General features: G+C 46.3%; 1 protein-coding gene and 1 gene segment (V, D, J or C); both read right to left on the reverse strand.

Annotated features, from left to right (window-relative positions):
• Positions 1–3,959: 3,959 nt before the first annotated feature.
• LOC308674395 (immunoglobulin lambda variable 6-57-like) lies at positions 3,960–4,911 on the reverse strand. The segment is given in 2 exons: positions 4,693–4,911; positions 3,960–4,402 (listed from the first exon to the last, which is right to left on the reverse strand).
• A 9,261-nt stretch (positions 4,912–14,172) lies between these two features.
• Positions 14,173–19,888, reverse strand: CHCHD10 (coiled-coil-helix-coiled-coil-helix domain containing 10). The gene is made up of 4 exons (XM_081339056.1): positions 19,712–19,888; positions 16,651–16,876; positions 15,245–15,395; positions 14,173–14,387 (listed from the first exon to the last, which is right to left on the reverse strand). Exons 1-4 carry the CDS (start codon positions 19,756–19,758, stop codon positions 14,368–14,370), a joined length of 444 nt encoding a protein of 147 aa, XP_081195182.1. The 5' UTR covers positions 19,759–19,888; the 3' UTR covers positions 14,173–14,367.
• Between the last annotated feature and the right edge of the window lie 325 nt (positions 19,889–20,213).

The following is a 20,213-nucleotide window of genomic DNA, read 5'->3' on the forward strand; positions in this document are numbered from 1 at the left end:
ATTGATTGATTGATTTAATATCTAGATAGGTAGGTAGGTAGGTAGGTAGGTAGGTAGGTAGGTAGGTAGGTAGGTAGGTAGATGATAGATAGATAGATAGATAGATAGATAGATAGATAGATAGATAATAGATAGATAATTGATAGATTTAATATCTAGATAGATAGATAGATAATAGATAACTGATAGATTTAATATCTAGATAGATAGATAGATAGATAGATAGATAGATAATTGATAGATTTAATATCTACATAGATAGATAGATAATAGATAACTGATAGATTTAATATCTACATAGATAGATAGATAGATAGATAGATAGATAGATAGATAGATAGATAGATAGATATTAAATTATGATGATGATGATGATGATGATGATAATGATGATGATGATGATGATGATAAAAATAATAAGAATAATACTGTAGAGTTGGAAGGGACCTTGCAGGTCTTCTAGCCCAACTCTCTGCTCAGGCAGAAAGCCCTAGACCATTTCAGACAAATGATGGTCCAGTCTCTTCTTATATAATCTATGACTTCATGGTATGTTTGAGGTTGAGATAACGGACGTGCCTCTTCAACGAAAGTTTCATGTTCTCAGTGGCTGATTCATTTCTCTTAGGAAGAAAAGCTTTAGCACCTGGTCTATTCAGTTCCACACCTAATCTACAGAAACCGCACATGCATTTGCCATTTACTAAGGGTCCATCCTTACACCCCTCTAGACATGGCGCAAATTTGCCCCAGTGACCACTTTTCAGCCTGTGTCCTCACACAGTCTCTTTTATCCCATCTGCAATTATTATTACTTCCAACCGTTTCAACTCTGCTAACTCCATCAATATTTGGAAATATGAGTTCTTAACAATCTTCCCTAACCTCTAAGTCAGGGGCCTTCAAACTTGGCCCTTTTATGACTGGTGGACTTCCAGCTCCCAGAATTCCTCAGCCAGGCATGCCTGGCTGAGGAATTCTGGGAGTTGAAGTCCCCAAGTCATAAAAGGGCCAAGTATGAAGGCCCCTGCTCTAAGTAAAGAACAGGAAAAAAATAAAACAATAAGCATGAGTGGGAGCTGGTCTTTCTGAATGAAGATCACCTGGACAGGATGACCAATTCCTCTTGCCTTATATCAATTAGAATTACACATTTGTCCCTTCTTGTCACATTTCACTGATGCACACAGGACAAAAACAAAATAAAGGAAAGGAAATGCAGAGAAGGGCTTTTGTCTCACTTCTGCACTTGAACCAATCACTGTGGAACTGACTACCCGTCCAGACACAACAATAGTAGGTGGCTTCATCTTCAGCCAGAGCCCCAGTGATAGTCAAGGACATCACATTCCCTGATCTGGACCCAGAGAAACGTTCTGGAACCGCCGATGGTCTGGAACTGGTCGCATAGATCAGCATTCGAGGTCTATTCTCAGATATCTGCTGTGACCACCAAGGGTAGTTGCCATCCCCAAGATTTCCCCCATCGTATCCACAAGACAGGGTGACTGTCTGTCCAAGTGCAACAAATTCTGGGTCCTTCAAGGCCTGCAGTTGTTGAAGGCTGGGACCTGAAAGAGAACAAGACATTGCTTGCTCAACAGAGGATCAATAAGACCACCACAAATGGAAAAGTCAAGTATCTAGCAAGGAACCTCTTCTGAGTTGGTTTCTGGAAAGGGTTGTGCCTCCTTCCAAAGGGATTTCTCTTACCCACAGAGATCAGGACTATGGAGAGAAGAAGGAGCTGGGTCATGGTGGGACAACTGGATGGGCCAATCCCTTCTCTAAAGCAAATGGATTTCCCCCTTGCCTCCACTCCACCTCTCTTAAATCCCCAAAGGACAAGAGAGGACCTCCCCATGCAAATAGCCTGCCCTTCAACCATCAGCCAAGCCCTTTGGGAGGCTGATTAGAGAGGAAAGGAAGCAGCTCATAAGATATGACTTGTTGAAGAGGAATGTTTCTTGCAGTAAGGAAGAGGCAAAACCTAGTCCTTGAATAGCCTGAAGGATTTCCGCACGACAATCCACGAATCACTTTTGATCGGCAGGAGTTAATGAAACCGTATTATAGAAAGCGATCTTTTGGAGGAACAGATGCCAGGCTGATTGATTAATTCTAATCAAGGATGATTCTAAGAGATGAAAAAGAGAAGGACCATCCTCCAGTTGGGCGTATCAACCAGGGCAGATCTTAAACAGCCTTCACACCGATTTTTTTTAAAATTTTAGAAGCGTGCCCCCAGAAACAGTGTTGGTGAGGCTAACCATTTCCTTTTATCCTGCGCATTTCACCTGTTCTGTGAGGGGTCGGGCCCTCCTCCCTCCCTCCCTCTAGAGAGGAAGAGACTGAACTTTGAAGGAGCCACATCTGGCCATCCTTTTGCTTCAAGTCATTTTGGGGGGGACAAACATGAAAGGGCAGCAGCCCCTGCTGGCTACTGATGTTGTAACCTCTGGGTTATCCCCACCTTGAGATGAAGAAATGCAACATTTGTTGTCCTTGGAGGACCATCTTCGTCCTTCTCTTCAAACATCAGAGGTAGGGCAGACCAAAGAAAAGACTAAGATGAAAAGGAACAAATTTGCCTTCTTTATTACTTCTCCTATGGCAGATGTCCTCAAGAGTCACTTTATAGTTTGATTTGGAAAAAGACATTTCTAGGTAGAAATTGTGTGTACACCTGTGGCATCGTGCTTCTCTGGGCCTCTCCTTTTTGACCTTCGTGGTTTGCTTGAGGTTGACACAAAGGATGGACCTGTCCATCAGAAGACTTTCATGTCTTCAGTGGTTCATTCCTTTCTCCTAGGAAGAAAATATTTAGCCCATGGTCTGCTCAGTTCAACATCTAATATAGGAAAACATCTAATATAGCAGAATGAGTGTGCCATTCTTTACCAAGAGCCCATCATTGCATCCTCTAGCTATGGCATCACCTTGCCCTTATGACGTTTTAGTGTGATGTCCTCCTACAATCCTTTTCATCCTATCTCTAGCCCAGGGTTGAAACAGCTGCCAGTCACCTCAATTTGATCTATTCTGACAGCTATGCTCTTCATCTTTTCCTGTCCCCATTCTTACAGTGGACATAGATCTAGGAGACTTCATTTATTTTACAGGTGATGACAAAAACAGGAAATGTTCAGTTGCTGTTGACCAGATTAGCCTGTTTGCATGTCCCTTCTCCTCTAGTCATTGATCCCTGCCCTACACGGTCGGTTTACTGTAGGCTTCTTGAAAGACGAAGCGTTGATGTTCCAGGAAGCATCTACTCAGCCAAATTCCTGAACACCAGTGGTCTATTACACAAGAACAGAACAGAATAACAAAGTTGGAAGGGACCTTGTAGGTCATCTAGTCCAACCCCCTGCTCAGGCAGGACACCCTACACCATTTCAGACAAGTGGCTGTCCAAGCGCTTCTTAAAAGCCTCCAATGATGGAGCACCCACAACCTCAGAAGGCAAGCTGGTTAAGTCTTCTCACTGTCAAGAAATTCCTCCTTAGTTCCAGGTTGCTTCTCCCCTTGATGAGTTTCCATCCGTTGCTTCTTGTCCGGCCTTCAGGTGCTTTGGAGAATAGCTTGACTCCCTCTTCTTTGGGGCAGCCCCTGAAATATTGGAAGGCTGCTATCATGTCCCCCCCTCGTCCTTCTATTCATTAGATTAGACATTTCCAATTCCAGCAACTGTTCCTTATATGTTTTAGCCTCCAGTCCCCTGATCATCTTTGTTGCTCTGGAAACCAACATTTCCACTGCCAAGCAGGCCAATTGCTAAGAGAGTTGCACTGAATCTTACGACCTTCTTTGCCATGGTGGTTAAGCGAATCCCTGCAATTGTTACACGAATCACAAGGTTGTGGACTGAATCTGGTTCCCCCTATTGACTTTGTTTGCTGGAAGCCAGCTGGGACGGTCGCAGATGGTGATCACTTGACCCCGGGAGGGCTCAAACCTCAAAAATTCATGCTCTGGCTATGTGCAATTCTTTTGACAGCCACCTCTAACAGGTGTTGAGCGAAGCGTTCAAGGAAGGCTGTGACGCCTTTTGGTTTTTGTCGCAGTTCCCCATAAAGTGGAACCACTGTGTTCTGAGAACTGCTATCATAAGACAAACAGTAATAGTCAGCCTCGTCCTCTGGTTGAACGCTGGAGATGGACATGGTGGCCGAATTGGAGGAAGAGTCAAGAGAAGCAGAAAACCGCTCAGGGATTCCAGAAGGTCTGTTAGTATCTTTATAGATCACTAGTAGAGGTTTCGTGTCAGGTTTCTGCTGATACCAGCTCACGTAGTAGCTAGAAATGCTGCCACCTTCTCTGGTACAGCTGATGCTGACTGTTTCTCCACGGGATGCCGACACGGAAGGCGGCTGAGTCATGGTGAACTGGGCCAAGGCACCTGCAGGGGGAAGGAAAGGGATAAAATGCAACTGAGATGCAGGAATAATTCCAGAAATGTAGAAAGGAAGAGAAGAAGAAGAAGAAGAAGAAGAAGAAGAAGAAGAAGAAGAAGAAGAAGAAGAAGAAGAAGAAGAAGAAGAAGAAGAAGAAGAAGAAGAAGAAGAAGAAGAAGAAGAAGAAGAAGAAGAAGAAGAAGAAGAAGAAGAAGAAGAAGAAGAAGAAGAAGAAGAAGAAGAAGAAGAAGAAGAAGCAGCAGCTTGATCTTTGCCGGTCAACGGGATGCTTTACCAATGAAGTAGGTGACGTGGAGGAGGAGGAGGAGGAAGAGAAACGGTTGGGCCATGGTGGAAAAATGGGCAAGAACTGATCTTCTGAAAGCAAGGTTCTTTCTAGGTGGACCCCTTCTTCTCACGCTTAAGTTGAGCTGCCAGAGATAGAGCCTGCAAAAGCATGCAAATGCCCTTCCTGTTTCCTGGTTTTAAAGCCTCTAGATCTATTTCCAGGACAAAGCCAAGAGGTGATTGGCAGAAGATTTCATTGGTGAGTCTCCACTGAAGGAGGAAGGAGGAAGGGAAGAGACACCAGTTCCACCTCTCTTCCCAAAGCATCCAGAATTGATCTGTCTTCAGGATGCTCAGATTTCAGCATGTTGGAACCTAAGCAAAAGATCTGATGGACAGGTAGACCATTGGAAAGAGGGTTGTCCCTGTAGTGAGCTGCCCCCCCCACCCCGTGCCAGGAAAGCTTTAGAAGGACCACTAGCACCTTCAATGGCACCAGAAGCAGATTGGGAGCTAGTGCATCTCAGAAAACAAAGGTGTACCCTAGATTAACGGACACCTTTTCGACTATTTTTCAGCTTATGGATAGTTTTCAAGGTCAACCCCATTGACTGCCTGTTGCTGTAGTCCTTGATCTACAACCACAGCTTAAGCCAGAATTTTCATGGCTAAGCAACGCAGTCCTCACTTGAGTCACACCAATTATAGGACCTTTTTGGCCAAGGTCATAGAGTGCAGTTGTCCATTTGGGAAGTAACCCAAGCTGCTCCCCTCCCCCCCCCCCCAATTCAGTGAAGTGACCAGACTTTGAGGTCAGTTGTATGGCTTGCTAACAGCAAAGGAGTGGCCTTCACCCAAAACACACTAACTTCCAAACCAAACTCAGTTCAGCACGTGGCCAGATGAAAAACTATTTCATCTTTACAACTATTGTCAGCTTATGGATACTCTTCAAGGGCAACCCCATTGACTGCACGCTGCAGTAGTCCATTTGGGAGGTGACCAAAGCATTTGTGGCCGTCATCCTGTATTTTGGTCCTAGGACGGGGTGACAACTGATACGCACCACAAAGTTGTTCAAAAATCCTTCAGGTTTTGACTTTCACGTACTCCTCAAACAGAATCCACAAGTTTCACGAAAGTCCTCTCTAGAGGAATGCATGGTTGGCCTTGAGGAAAAACAGGAAAAGATGCTGTTTGGGAAACAATTAGTTAAAAGGAGCAGGAGCCCACAATTGCTTAAGGTCCATTGGAAGAATCTTAGGAACAACCCAGCCTAAACGCCCAAGCAATGAAAAGTGGCAATAGGAAAACAGTAATTTTTGCACTTTTCCCAAAAGTCTTTCAACGAAGATGTTGAGACTTTGGGGGGAAAAAAAGTTCATAGAAGAGCAAATGATGACATCACCACTGGATGACCTCGCCAGGGCTGGTTCCCTTGGAAGAGTGAGGAAAATTCTCAGGGATGACTCACAACCTGGACAGTATCTCTTTACTCTCCTCCCGTCGAGTAGGAGATATAGGAGTATAGCTAGCCATACCAACAGGCTGAAAAACAGCTTTTATCCGTGGGCTGTTAGGCTTTTGAATGGGATATAATCTCTGTGAACTTACGCAGAATTGACTTGGGAGGCCGGTGTGTGGTGTAGTTGGTGTGGTAGGATGGAGGGTTTGTTGTCAGTGTGTGTTGGGGGGAGGGAGCACGGGGAGAGGCTCAGCTAATCTCAATGTACACGTGTTGTACTTTGACAATAAAGGTTTATTTATTTATATTATTATTATTATTATTATTATTATTATTATTATTATTATTATTATTATTATTATTATTATTCTGAGATTATTAAGGGGCTGGAGAGAAAAAAACATATGAAGAACGGTTGCAGGAATTGGATCTTGCCAGTCTAGAGAAAAGAAGGACTAGGGGAGACATGATAGTTGACTTCCAATATCTGCGGAGCTGCCACAAAGAGGAGGGGGATCAACCTCTTCTCCAAAGCACCAGAAGGCAGGACAAGAAACGATGGATGAAAACTAATTAAGTTGAGAAGCAACCTGGAAATAAGAGAAATTTCCTAACAGCGAGGACAGTTAGCCAGTGGAACAGCTTGCCTTCAGAAGTTGTGGGGGCTCCATCACTGGAGGTTTTTAAGAAAAGACTGGACAGTCACCTAGCTGAGATGGCGTAGGGTCTCCTGCTTGAGCAGGGGGCTGGACTAGAAGACCTCCAGGTTCCCCTCTAGCTCTGTTCTAATTGAGACTTACAAGATTCTGTCAATTTAGCCTTGCGATAAAGAAGATTTAGTTCATCTGGTCTGGTTTACCTGATCCTCACTTCATTTTTTTTTCCCCCATAGCTGGTTCAACTCACTTTCTATAAGGTAAAGGTAAAGGTTCCCCTGCACATGCGTGCTAGTCGTTTCCGACTCTAGGGGCCGGTGCATCCTTACTTGCCAGATTGATTAAGTGAATCGCCACCCTGGTTCAGTTAGTAACACGGCTGCAAAGTGAATCGGGCTTCCCCCCCTTGTTTTTCAGAAGGTCGCAAAAGGGGTCACATCTCTCTCACACACACACAGAGAGAGAGAGAGAGAGAGAGAGAGAGAGAGAGAGAGAGAGAGAGAGAGAGAGAGAGAGAGAGAGAGAGAGAGAGAGAGAGAGAGGACATGGCAACCATCATAAATACTATCCAGGTGCCAAGGGTCCGGATTTCAATCATGGGACCGTAGGGATGCTGCAATGATTGGTCCTAAGCCTGAAAAAAACCCGGCCATGGCCCATTTTTCAGCGCTATTGTGGCTCTGAATGGTCAGTGAACGAATGCTTGTGAGTCGAGGACGGCCGGTATGTGAAATGCAGAAGGAGAGAAGCAAAATTGTGGGTTTATTCCTGTGCACTTGGTCCCTTTGGGCGGTGGGGTAAGGCTTTTTGTCTCAGTTCTGCCTCTGAAGGCAACAGTGTGTGAACCCATTGTTGTGCCACACGGCACAATAATAATCCCCTTCGTCCCCCACCTCAACACTCGAAATGGTCAGCTTGGCAGTGTTGCCGTACGTGTCTGCAGAGAAACGTTGAGGAGTCCCAGAGGCTCTCTCCCTGGACCTGTAGATGAGCAGCCTTGGAGACTTTCCTTCTTTATGCTGATACCAGGATGGGTTGGTGGGGCTGATAAACTCCACGCCTTGCAGGGCACAAGTTAGGACGGTTGTCCCTGCAATGCCCACTGAAACGGGACCGTTTTGAGTCACCTGAGCCTGGGAAAAGGCACCTGCAAAGAATGAGACTGTCAACCTCCCATCTTGCAAGGCTGGCGAGGAGGAGGAAGAAGGAAGAAGGAAGAAGAAGAAGAAGAAGAAGAAGAAGAAGAAGAAGAAGAAGAAGAAGAAGAAGAAGAAGAAGAAGAAGAAGAAGAAGAAGAAGAAGAAGAAGAAGAAGAAGAAGAAGAAGAAGAAGAGGAGGAGGAGGAGGAGGAGGAGGAGGAGGAAGAGAAGGAGAAGGAGAAGGAGGAGAAGAAGAAGAAGAAGAAGAAGAAGAAGAAGAAGAAGAAGAAGAAGAAGAAGAAGAAGAAGAAGAAGAAGAAGAAGAAGAAGAAGAAGAAGAAGAAGAGGAGGAGGAGGAGGAGGAGGAGGAGGAGGAGGAGGAGGAGGAGGAGGAGGAGGAGGAGATGGGGAAGAAGACAAAGAAGGGGAAATAATAATAATAAGGACTAGATAAGGCTTCCTCCTTGTATTTTCCCAATCATGACCGTGTAAAGTAGATTGGGCTAAGAGGAAGTGACTGATCCACTTAGCTGGACCAAACCAAAAGATATCTCAATTTCTAATCCAGCGCCATCCACCCTCACCACTAGGCCACACTGCTTCTCCAACACTGCTTTGGAAAACTGAGGGGAAATTCCTGGCTAAAACCATGACACAAACAACTCCGTTTTTGTTTTTTTAAAATGTGCCCCTACCGAGAAAAACTCAACTTCAACCCTTCCCACGCTCACCAAAGCAAAAAAGTAAGACAGTGAGGCCTCCATAGCAATTCACCGCCATAGCGACGGACTGAGATCAGAGCAGCTTAGCCAAAGTTCTCCCTTCCTTCTCATTTAAAGTCTGGCGAGGGCCAGAAAAGCTGCCCTCTATGCAAATCTCCACTTCCTTCCTGGAGTGGGTCAAATAATTTGGCTCAAAGGCTTTACTTCTTCTTTTTTTAAAACAATACAACAAATTACAAAAATTAAAAACAATTTGAGTTTTAGCTTCAGGATCTGGCCTTCTAAAGAGCAGTCAGGGTTGATCTCCTCTAGGACTGAGCGGTTTGATCGCCTTGCAGTCCAAGGGACTCGCAGGAGTCTTCTCCAGCACCATAGTTCAAAGGCCTCCATTCTTTGGCGCTCAGCCAAAATGGATAAAATAGATAATATCAGGTGTTAATCCCTTTTGTCACTAGCTAGAGTTTGAGGACGTCGTGAGCTTTATTTGATTATTATACAGATCTCTGGAGGAATATTTGGGAATCCCAGAGAGGACTTTTTTAAAAAAAATGTACGCAAACAATTGAAAAGTCATCTCTGATTTCCCTAGTCAGCACCTTCCCATCAAGGTCTGTTTGCCATGGAAATGTTATATTCCTGGATCTTTTTATGCTACTAAAAATGTAGATAGTGGTTTGTTTGTTTTTCTAATCAAAGAAGTTACTTTGTCCATCTCAGCAAGATCTCTCACCCACTATTCCTATAAGGTTTCCATCTCTGTGCATATAAAAATTTCAGTGCAGTAATCAGATATTGAAAAAAAAATCTTTCACAGCTTTTTTCTAACATTATCAATCCTAAAAGGAAAAGTTCTGGCTTCAGCTGACTATTGACACCGATCCTGTTGAGGTCCTCCATGCTGCTAATATAACAGGCAGCCGAAGGTCCACTTAGAGTGTTATATGTTGCATTTTATATCTTATATGTTATAGTTCCATAGTATTCAGCAGATACCACCCACCCCAGTGGATTCATTTCTGCCAGTTGATGTAGATCTTCCCAAAGCTTAGGAACGGAGTTCTGGACCTAGCAAAGATCCTCTGAAGAGCCAGAATTTGTTTTTTGATCTTAGAGCTCCTCCTGATGGCAAAGCTTTTGAATCACTATCTTGGCTTGAGTTGGGTTCTCAGCTTGAATGAATCAAACAGACGTTCAGATCAACAAAGGGTTTCTTTCCTCCCTTGGGAGATGCAGCAAAAAAATATCTGTGGTTTCCGGTGTCTGAATGGCAGTTAACCACAAGTAAGAAGCATGGTGAGATAGACGCAACCCTCATACACAAATAGTTTCCTGTTGCCTGAAGTTGGTTGAGATACTTGCCGATATCTTGGGTTTGCATGTATGCTCACACTGACTTTCTCTTTCATGCTCCTATCCCTGGAGATCAGCAGGTTGGACCAAGTGATCACTTAACCCAACCCTCTGCATTTCAACAGGAACCGTGTCCAATTAACCCAGTTTGTACCCAAGCCAAGAATTCCATAGGAAGAACATTGAATCTAATGTACATCCACAGATGAAAGAGGACGACTCATAATGCAAATGTGTTGCCCAAGCTCACATCTGAATCACAAATTCTTCCAAATTAATTCCATTATGGATCAGAGCTGGAGAACATCTGCAAACCTTAAGTTGAATCCATCAGCCAGCTGGCTGTCTCTTACCAGCTATTGTAGATGAATCCCCCAAGGAGTAGGGCTAGGGTTTTATTCTCTTTGCTCCAGAATGTGTAGCACAGTGGTATTCTGACCCTGTTGAAGCTAGGCAGTAATACGTGCCTTCATCAGCTGCTTGGACTCCAGAAATGGTTAGATAACAGGCATTAAGGCTGGCATCTTTGGAAGCAGCAAATCTATCTGAGACACCAGTTTTTCTTCTTTGATTGGATCCATCTTTGTAATACAAAAGATATTTGGGAGGATTCGGCTGTTGATGCTGAAACCAACTTATGGTGTAAGTTGCCATGGTGCCACCGGAAAGGGTGCAAGAGATCTGAGTGGCACTTCCTAGGGATGCCAACACGGAGACAGGCTGGAGTAATGAGATTGTTGTTACATCTCCTGTGGTTAGAAGACACAAGCACACCGCATAGATTAGGATAGGACGTTCCTTTCTGCACGTTCTTGAGATGGTGCTATGGACCAGGACTCCTGGAATCCATCTTTGGTAACTTGGTTGGACCAGAGACAGCAAGTTGCCCTTTGGTCTTCTTGAGACCAAAGCTAGCCTGTTTCTTGAACCAGCTCCCTCAGTTTTCTCTGAATGGCCAACTCCGAACTCTTCTGTGAAACCTATTTTGAGCACCTCTTCAAAACTCACTTTTCCTAGCTGACATTTGGATCATCGCCAGATATTTTACGATTACGGCCCAGTCGAGCCCAGATGGTGGAAAATTTGGTACTAGCTGCTCTTGTTGAAGACCAGGAATGACCTTGGAGATGGTCTGCAAAAGCCCAACCATGCTTGAAGCCCTAGAAACATGGACAACATTAAGACGCTCAAACTGGGCCCACACACTAACCCCCAAGCAAGACAAAACTGCCAGCCTTTCAAGATTTTGTCAAGCTATATCAACAAAGTAGAGTTTGTCAGGTTCATGGATTCTCTGTTCTCATCTGGCCTGCTTTGAAGGACAAACAGGTCCCTTCTCCCACCCACCCACCACATTTTTATTCTCTTTTCCGCCCTTCCCGTAGCTTGTTTCTTCTTTAGGCTGTAAGCCCCTTACCAGGTATATTCTACCCAAATCACCATCTGCACGAAGGGGTTCTGTCTGTCCGTCAGTCCCTAATGGGACCAGCTAATCATGGCTTAAGCTCTGCCAGTTCCAAGAAGAATCCAAGTGCAATTAATTTAACCTGCATTCGTGTCCCCCGCCTCTCCTTCGTAGTATCATCCAACAATGGTAACCCACAGAAGCAATTTGCAGCCAAAGCTTGCTGTTTGAGCATAAGATATTACCCAAAGTCCTTGCTATCAGAAGCGTCAGAAGCAAGAATGAGGATGCTAGCAGGGTCATATTAGAAATCAGTTTTGCAAAGTTGACGATCTCTAATTATTATTATTATTATTATTTTAAAAAAAACTTTGGCATCTATCTCTGAAGAAAATGTTGATTTGTTGGCAATGGTAGAGAACATTGAAAAATACAACTAATTATAGACCAGACATTTCCCCCCCCCCAAAAAAAGGAATGCAAATGAACTCCTCCCCCTGGGGTATTTGCATATAACTTCCCCAAACTGTAAAGTAAAGGTACCCCCGCACATGCGTGCTAGTCGTTTCCGACTCTAGGGGCCGGTGCTCATCTCCGTTTCAAAGCCGAAGAGCCAGCGCTTGTCCAAGGACGTCTCCGTGGTCATGTGGCCGGCATGACTAGATCCAAAGGCGCACGGAACGCTGTTACCTTCCCACCGTAGCGGTCCCTATTTTTCTACTTGCATTTTTTACGTGCTTTCGAACTGCTAGGTTGGCAGAAGCTGGGACGAGTAACAGGCACTCACTCTGCTACGCGGCACTCGGGATTCGACCCGCCAAACCGCCGACCATTAATAAGGGTGGGTTACCAGCAGTGTCCTATAGCCAGCCTGTGTCAGTTCATGACAGCCTGTTGTTAATTCTTTTGGAATTTTGCTAGCCAGCCGAAAGTCTGGTTGCCCCTCTGCAGCTGTAGCATCCATCAGCTGTTTGGCAGCTGGCAATGAAGCACAGTGGGTAGAGCCTCTTGCTAAAGGTTTACTAGCACATCCCTGATGATAAAGGTAGTTCAATTACAACTGTAATGGAACTTTTCTTTATTTCCTTTTTTCTTTCATTCCTTTCCTTTTTTCTTTTTTCATTCTTTTTTCTTTCCTTCCTTCCTTTCCTTTTTTTTCTTTCCATTTCTTTTTCCTTCTTTCCTTTTCATTCCATTTTTCTTCTTTCCTTCTATTTCTTTTCTGTCTCTCCCTCTCCCTCCCTCCCTCCCTCCCCCCCTCTCTCTCTTTTTGTAAGCTTGGAGATGGAGAGCTGACCAGTCCCCATAAAAATGTTTTTTTAAAAAACAACAACAACAAAATGATGCAGGCTACTTCTGCAAATGAAAGCCTTCAAATGTTTGCATTTAGGAGGAGGCGGCAAAAACAGGTTGTGTGATCCTCAAGGAATAAGAAGGTACATTTCTGTTCTCTGAAATAGCCAAATGACCGTGAACTAGGTTTTGCACAAAGCCAAATTTGGAGAACGAAGGGACACACATTGCGTCGAATTAAGGTATCATTTTACAAGGTTGCATCATCCTTGGCGGACTGTGTTAATCTCCAAGGTCCAGGTCAGCACTGGCAGACTTAACCTGACGCTAAGGGCTTTGCATGCTTTATATAAACAAGCTAAGATCTAAATTAAGGCCATTAAGAGTCATACAGTTAAGCTGAACATCTCTCCGCCTTTCCTTTCCCACAATTCTTCCACATCTGAAGAAGTCCACCATTTACCGACCGTTTGCTCCTCTCGGTCCTATCAACAATTTTTTTTTTATTTTATTTATTTTATTTTAATTCCATTTATATCCCGCCCTTCTCCAAAGACTCAGGGCGGCTTACAAGCTTAGCAGTAGCCTTCATTCTATGTATATGCCTGCTTAACAATGACCATTCTCTTCCGCAACAGAAAATATGGAGAAGCTGAGAACTTCCAACTCATGGGTCAAAGTGGATGGCTCCTCTCTTAAGTTCCGTTGCTGCCCACTCTTGGTTCCTGAGTTGGGTCAGTCCCACCATCTTCAATTTCCATCTCTTGCAAAATTGGAAAAAGGAGAATGCCAGGAAGCACCCTCAGCTGGATCCACGGCTCACTCTAAGCCATCATATGGCTTGTTTATAGACAGTGCAGTGATTTGGACCTGAATTCACCTAGCCCAGAGGTAGGCAACCTTGGCTCTTTTATGACTCGTGGACTTCAACTCCCAGAATTGCTGAGCCAGCTGTACTGGCTCAGGAATTCTGGGAGTTGAAGTCCACGAGTCATAAAAGAGCCAAGGTTGCCTACCCCTGAGCTAGCCCAACGCGTCCACCAAAATCTTAGGAAACAGCAAGGCCCAATCAGCTTTGTCCAAGTTAATGTCCTCCAGATGGTCTAAACCAGAGGTGGGGAACGACGGTGCCCTTTATGACTTGCGGACTTGAATTGAATGCTGGCTCAAGAATTCTGGGAGTTAAAGTCCACAGGCCATAGAGCCATAGTTCCCCACCCCGACCTAAACCAGAATCCTCTTCCTAAACATTACACTTTCAGCTGGCATTGTGAGTTTTAGAATCTGCCCAAAAAACACCAATTTGGAGAAATGTCCACTAGATGCATCCTTCAAAAGATCTTCATACTCAAAATCTTGGACCGACGTGTTTGGCTACATCTCTCTCTTTTAAAGAATCGCTACACACCAGCTCAATTCATATGGCCTTAAACAAACAGAAACACGCACTCAGGTGCTCGCTTTAAATAAACCATCTGCTTTTATTTGACTTTCCTCTGTACAAAAATCAATTTATCCTTGCGTTTAAAACCTTTCCTTGCTTATAAATCTACATCTGAGAAAACCAGTTTGAGCTGGCCAGATTCTCTGCTAATTCTCTTTTTTCCCCGTTAGGATCCTTTTGTTGCTTAGTGTTGACCTTTCTCATTTCTTCACAAGAGGGAAGTCACACCTGCAAAAGACAGACACGACAAGTTGGCCTCAAGCTGCAAGACGTTTTCATAAAAGCGATGGGAGTCATACTGGCTGAGCAGAGCCCTGGATTGCACCAAAGGATGGACAGGTAACATCAATGGAATTTCTGCCCTGTAAAGCAGAGTTCTAACATTTTAGATCTTTATTTGGAAAACTGAAAGAGGGAGAAAGAAGGAAGGGCAATTAGTCCTGGCTGGTGGTGAACATCTAACTCATTGTTGGTTGGCCATCAACAAGAGGAGGGGCTGTAGCTCATTGTGAATGTAAGTGGGAGAGAACAGAGGCAAGGAATTCTGGGAGTTGAAGTCCACACATCTTCAAGCTGCCGAGGTTGAGGAACGTGGCTCTAATATGACCTGTCAGCAATGCCCCTTTGGTTCCTACACAGGCCAAATTCTTCAGCTCAAGAATTAATGGACCCATGCTTGCCCTCAGGATTCAAAACAAGGATCATATCACAGCATTTCAACCTCCACCGCAGATCTAAAAATGACCATCTGGGGGTAAGAGAGACTTTAAAACCACCATGGAAGCAGAGGTGGGTTCTAGGCCACCACAAAAGGTCTCCAGAAGCACAACGGACTTCTAAAAAATTATTAGATGGTCAGGCCCCTGTGATGTCTCCAATGTAATCTGCAGGGGCCTAACCACCACCACCCCCGTTGCCCACCCAGGCACCTAATTTAAATCCTCCATCAATCTAGCTGCTTCGGACATCTGATAAAGTGAGATGCAGCTCATCAAAGCTGATGCCTTTTCATAAAACGTCTGGGGCAACCGGACTCCTGCAATTTCCAAGATGTCTCCTTTCTTCTCCATCATGGTAACACTCACCGCTGGCTTCCTTGCATTGCTTCAAGGCCTCGTTGAAGCCCTCACACAAGGTCAAGTCACTCTGGTTAGTAGCACAGTCCAGGAACTGCCTCATCTCGTAGAGGCAAGGTCCATACTGGGATGGCTGATGGGTTGGTATCTGCCTGGATTCCTGGAGACAGTCAAGGAGAGACATTCAACCTCCCAAGGTAAGCGCAGGTAGTTTGGTCATGTAGGTAGCCCTCAACGTACGGCCACAATTGAGCCCAAAATTTAATGTTGCTAAGCGAGACGGTTGGCGGGCTTTTGCCCCATCTTACCACCTTTCCCGCCACAGTTGTTAAGCGAATCACGGCCGTTCTTAAATTATGAACACGGCTGTTAAGTGAATCTGGCTTCCCCATTGACTTTGCTTGTCAGAAAGTGACCTTGGGACGCGGCAGTCATAAATACAAGTCAGTTGCCAAGCATCTGAATTTTGACCACGGACGTTAAGTGTGTGTGGGGGGGAAACCCGGTCGCACGTCACTTTTTTCAGTGCCGTTGTAACTTTGGGTGGTCACTAAATGGACTGCTGTAAGTTGAGGACTATCTATACAGCTGGCTTAGGTCAGGTCAGATGGTCATTGGTCATAAGTCACTTCTAGTGTTGTAGCTTCGAAGAGTTGTTAAACAAATGGCTGTAAGTCGAGGACTACCTATTGAGCCTTGTTCCCACCAGGATTTATGGGGCTCCCACCCTTATGCCATTTAGGAAACGGCAAAAGAGCTTGACCACTCCATCAAGATGGCTCTTGGGCTGGCTCAAGGTCCCCCAACCACCTTCTCTGACACACACACAAACACACACGGTTCAGGTCCAGCATCTCCACCCCAAGACCCATCTCCCAACATCCCTTCCTCCTTTCCTACAATTCCTTCTTTGGGATGATCCCCCCAAAGCAGACTGTCAAATTTGAAGCATAGTTTTGCTTTTCCACTTGCCAACAAACTTGAGGGGTGTGTGTGAGGGAAGGGAAATGGAATAGGGACTCCAGAGACCGAGAAGTCAGACCCTGAGAATCAAGGACAGTTCAACAGATGTCTGGCCAAACTCAGGGACACTTTCTCATAACAATAGTTTAGCACTTAATCGGGCAACGTGACCTCAACCAAGAGGCAGAAGGGGTGGGGGTTTTAACCAGAACTGGTTTTGCTCTCATCAGTGCCGAAACGATGTGCTCAATAAAGTTTTGCATCGAAAGATTGGATTGTCTCGAAGGTACTTGCTTGGTTGGGTATCGTCAGTCGGAAACTTGACCACAGACCTCACAAACGCTACTCGGGGACTTTGTGGCGTGTGAAGACCACCCACCAGGCCTTGGACCCAACTCCACTTTACACGTGTCGTGGGAACGGGGCCTGGCGTTCATCCATCTGAGCCTCACCTGGACAGGGCTGCTAGCCACTTTCGCGGGCTGGGAGGAGCTGCTGTCGCCACTGAATGCCCCCGTCAGAGCGCCACCGACCACGTGGCCCACGGCGGAGCCAACAGCCACCCCTGCTGCTGTGGTAGCCATCTGGGCCATCAAACCAGGCTGCTGAGGTGGAGCAGGGGTGGCCATGGCGGAAGGAGGAGGATGAGCAGGAGGTGAAGCATGAGAAACCGCTGGACTGTTAAGATGGAGAGAAGAACGGAGAAGGTGAGTTGTAGTTTTTTTTGTAGCCTTTTATTTATTTATTTGTATCCCACTTTGGATTATTTTTACAAATAACTCAAAGGAGGCAAACATATCCAACAGACGTCCCTCCTTCTATTTACCCAACAACAAGCCTGTGAGGTGGGCTGAAAGAGAGAGACTGGCCCAAAGTCACCCAGCTGGCTTTCATGGCTAAGGTGGAACTAGAATTCACAGTCTCCTAGTGACTGGCCCAAAGTCACCCAATTGGCTTTCATGCCTACGGCGAGACTAAAACTCACCATCTTCTACAGATTGGCCCCAAGTTACCCAGTTAGCTTTCATGCCTAAGACGGTACTAGAATTCACAGTCTCTTGATGATTGGCCCCAAGTCACCCAACCAGCTTTCATGCCTAAGGTGGGACTAGAATTCCCAGTCTCCTGCTTTCTAACCTGGTGCCTCAATCACTGCACCAAACTGGCTGTTTACAGGAAGGGGAAGGGGAAGAATGGTGTTGTATAAGGTTGCATCATCTCCCATCCAAAGTGAAGGAAACCCATATCCTTTGAGGTGGCCTGGACTATATAGCCCATTATCCCCAACCAGCACGAAAACACCCCCCCCACGGGAAGAGCTTCTGGAGGGACACAGATGTCTCATCCCACGCCCTGCATTTCTGTGAGCTTCTCTTAATAAGGGTTTAATCCGGGTTGTTTTCTACACAAGCTTTAGTCCTTGACCTAACGACGATTTATTTAGGGACCCATCTGAGGTCGGCACAGCACTGAAAAACAGTGGCTCACAAACCAGTCCTAGCCCTTAGGAATGTCCTAGCATCCCCGTGGTAACGTGATCCAAATTCGGGCACTCGGGAACCCTGTATTTGCGACGATTCCCACATCCCAGGATCACGTGATCGCCACTTGCGATCTTCCCAGCCAGCGGCGAAGCTGGTTTTGCATAACAAGCGGTGTCTTTCATTTAACAACTTGTAAGCGATTTGCTTACTAACCACAGTAAAAAACCAAAAAAACAAAAACAAAACCTTGTTCAATCAGGCCTGGCTCATTTACCCGTCTTGCTTAGCAACAGAAATTCTGATCCTGTGGTCGTAAGTCGAGAACTTCCTGTATTTATTTGGTTTCTCTCCTGCTTTCCATTCAGGAGCTCAAAGCAACATGCCCAGCACTGTTTCCACCCACTTTTCCCCAAAAACAACAGCCCTGGGAAGTAAAATGAGCTGAGACTTAAGTCCCCCCCCCCCCGGCAGACTCCTCCGTGGCTGAGCAGAGACTAAAACCTCGGTCTCCTGGATCATGCGGCTCTTGGGTTTGTTGGCTTAGATCCCGTTTCTCATCTGACCTCTCCTCTCGATTCCTTTTTAGCTGAATCATCCAGAAGGCTGCAAGTCTGGACCAGCAAATCTCCTTCTCTATTAACTCCTAATCCCCCAAGGTCACCTGCTTTCCCAAACGTCTTAATATGTGTGTGCATGTATGTATAGACTGTGTATACATGGGTCATGTACGCGTAAGGGTAGATGTATACTTTGAAATAATAGAAAATGCTCGTGGCTCGGGTTTTAGATTTTGGGCAGTGGTTTGCTCTCCAAGCTTGTTTTAATTTAGCTTCTGAACGTTTAGGTAGCCTCATCAGGATTTTCCTGTCCTATTTTATAAATGTCTTGTGTGATAGATAGACAGACAGACATGGAAGATAGATAGATAGATAGATAGATAGATAGGTAGGTAGGTAGGTAGGTAGGTAGGTAGGTAGGTAGGTAGGTAGGTAGGTAAGTAGGTAGGTAGGTAGGTAGGTATAGATAAGAGATAGCGATCCCTGTCTTCCCCAAGACGGGGGCTCCTGAGCATGCACAGAGCGCTCCCTGTCTTCCTTCCTCGGAGGGAGGAATCCCCAAGGCTCCCTTCTCAAGAGAGGGAGAACCCCCAAAGCTTTTGAAGCCGGTTGAAACCCACCCGTGGCCTTTTAAATACACCCAACCCCTCTGCTCCCCGAGACGGGGCTCCTGAGCATGCACAGAGCGCTTTTCCTGCCTTCTGACCTTGGGAGAGGAGTTGTTGGGCTTCTATCCAGGGTGTTTGTGTGGGAGGGGGAGCGGGAGAAAGAGTACCAGGAGCAAAACTCGTGTCCAGTACACCCAACCCCTCCCCTCCTCGAGACGGGGCTCCTGAGCATACACAGAGCGCTTTTCCTGCCTTCTGACCTTGGGAGAGGAGTCGTTGGGCTTCTATCCAGGGTGTTTGTGTGGGAGGGGGAGCGGGAGAAAGAGTACCAGGAGCAAAACTCGTGTCCAATACACCCAACCCCTCCCCTCCTCGAGGCGGGGCTCCTGAGCATACACAGAGTGCTTTTCCTGCCTTCTGACCTTGGAGACGAGTCGTTGGGCTTCTATCCAGGGTGTGGGGGGGGGGGGCGGGAGAAAGAGTACCAGGAGCAAAACTCGTGTCCAGTACACCCAACCCCTCCCCTTCCCTCCCCTCCCCAGGGCTCCTGAGCATGCACAGAGCGCTTTTCCTGCCTTCTGACCTTGGGAGAGGAGTCGTTGGGCTTCTATCCAGGGTGTGGGAGGGGGAGCGGGAGAAAGAGTACCAGGAGCAAAACTCGTGTCCAGTACACCCAACCCCTCCCCTCCCCGGGGCTCCTGAGCATGCACAGAGCGCTTTTCCTGCCTTCTGACCTTGGGAGAGGAGTCGTTGGGCTTCTACCCGGGGGGGGGGGGCGGCGAAAGTGTGTCCAGGACCAAAGCCGGGGTCTTTTTTTAGGAGGGGGGGCTGGGGAGGGGGTGGGCTTCGTCCCCCCACGCCTACCTGGTCGCCGTCGGGCGGGAGGGGACGCTCCGGCTGCCCCTGGGCATGGCGAGGTCGCTGGCTGCGGTTACCCCGGCTTCGCTTCGGCAGCCGCTGCGAAAGAGACGCCCGGAATCTCCTTGAAACTCGCTGTGACGCAACCGCGTTCTGGAACACCCCCCCACACACACACACGTGGCTCGGAGAGGCTCTTCTGCGCAGGCGCAACCCCCGGGCGCTCGGCTCCTCTCCTCCCACCCTAGCCCCGCCCGTCTCTCGGCCGCAGAGACCTAGGAAAAGTCTAGACTCGGCCCTTTTATGACTCATGGACTTCAACTCCCAAAATTCCTCAGACAATGTGCTTGGCTGAAGAATTCTGGGAGTTGAAGTCCATGAGTCATAAAAGGGCCGAGTTTGAAGACCCCCTGGTCTAGAGCGACCAAACGACCTAAAAATTCTCACGAGACTCTTTTTAAATGAAAAAAAATATATATCCATCCATCCTTCGGGTCTTTTTTTTTCT

The sequence above is a fragment of the Vipera berus genome (assembly GCF_964194415.1).
Source record: "Vipera berus genome assembly, chromosome: 14".
NCBI lineage: Eukaryota > Metazoa > Chordata > Lepidosauria > Squamata > Viperidae > Vipera > Vipera berus.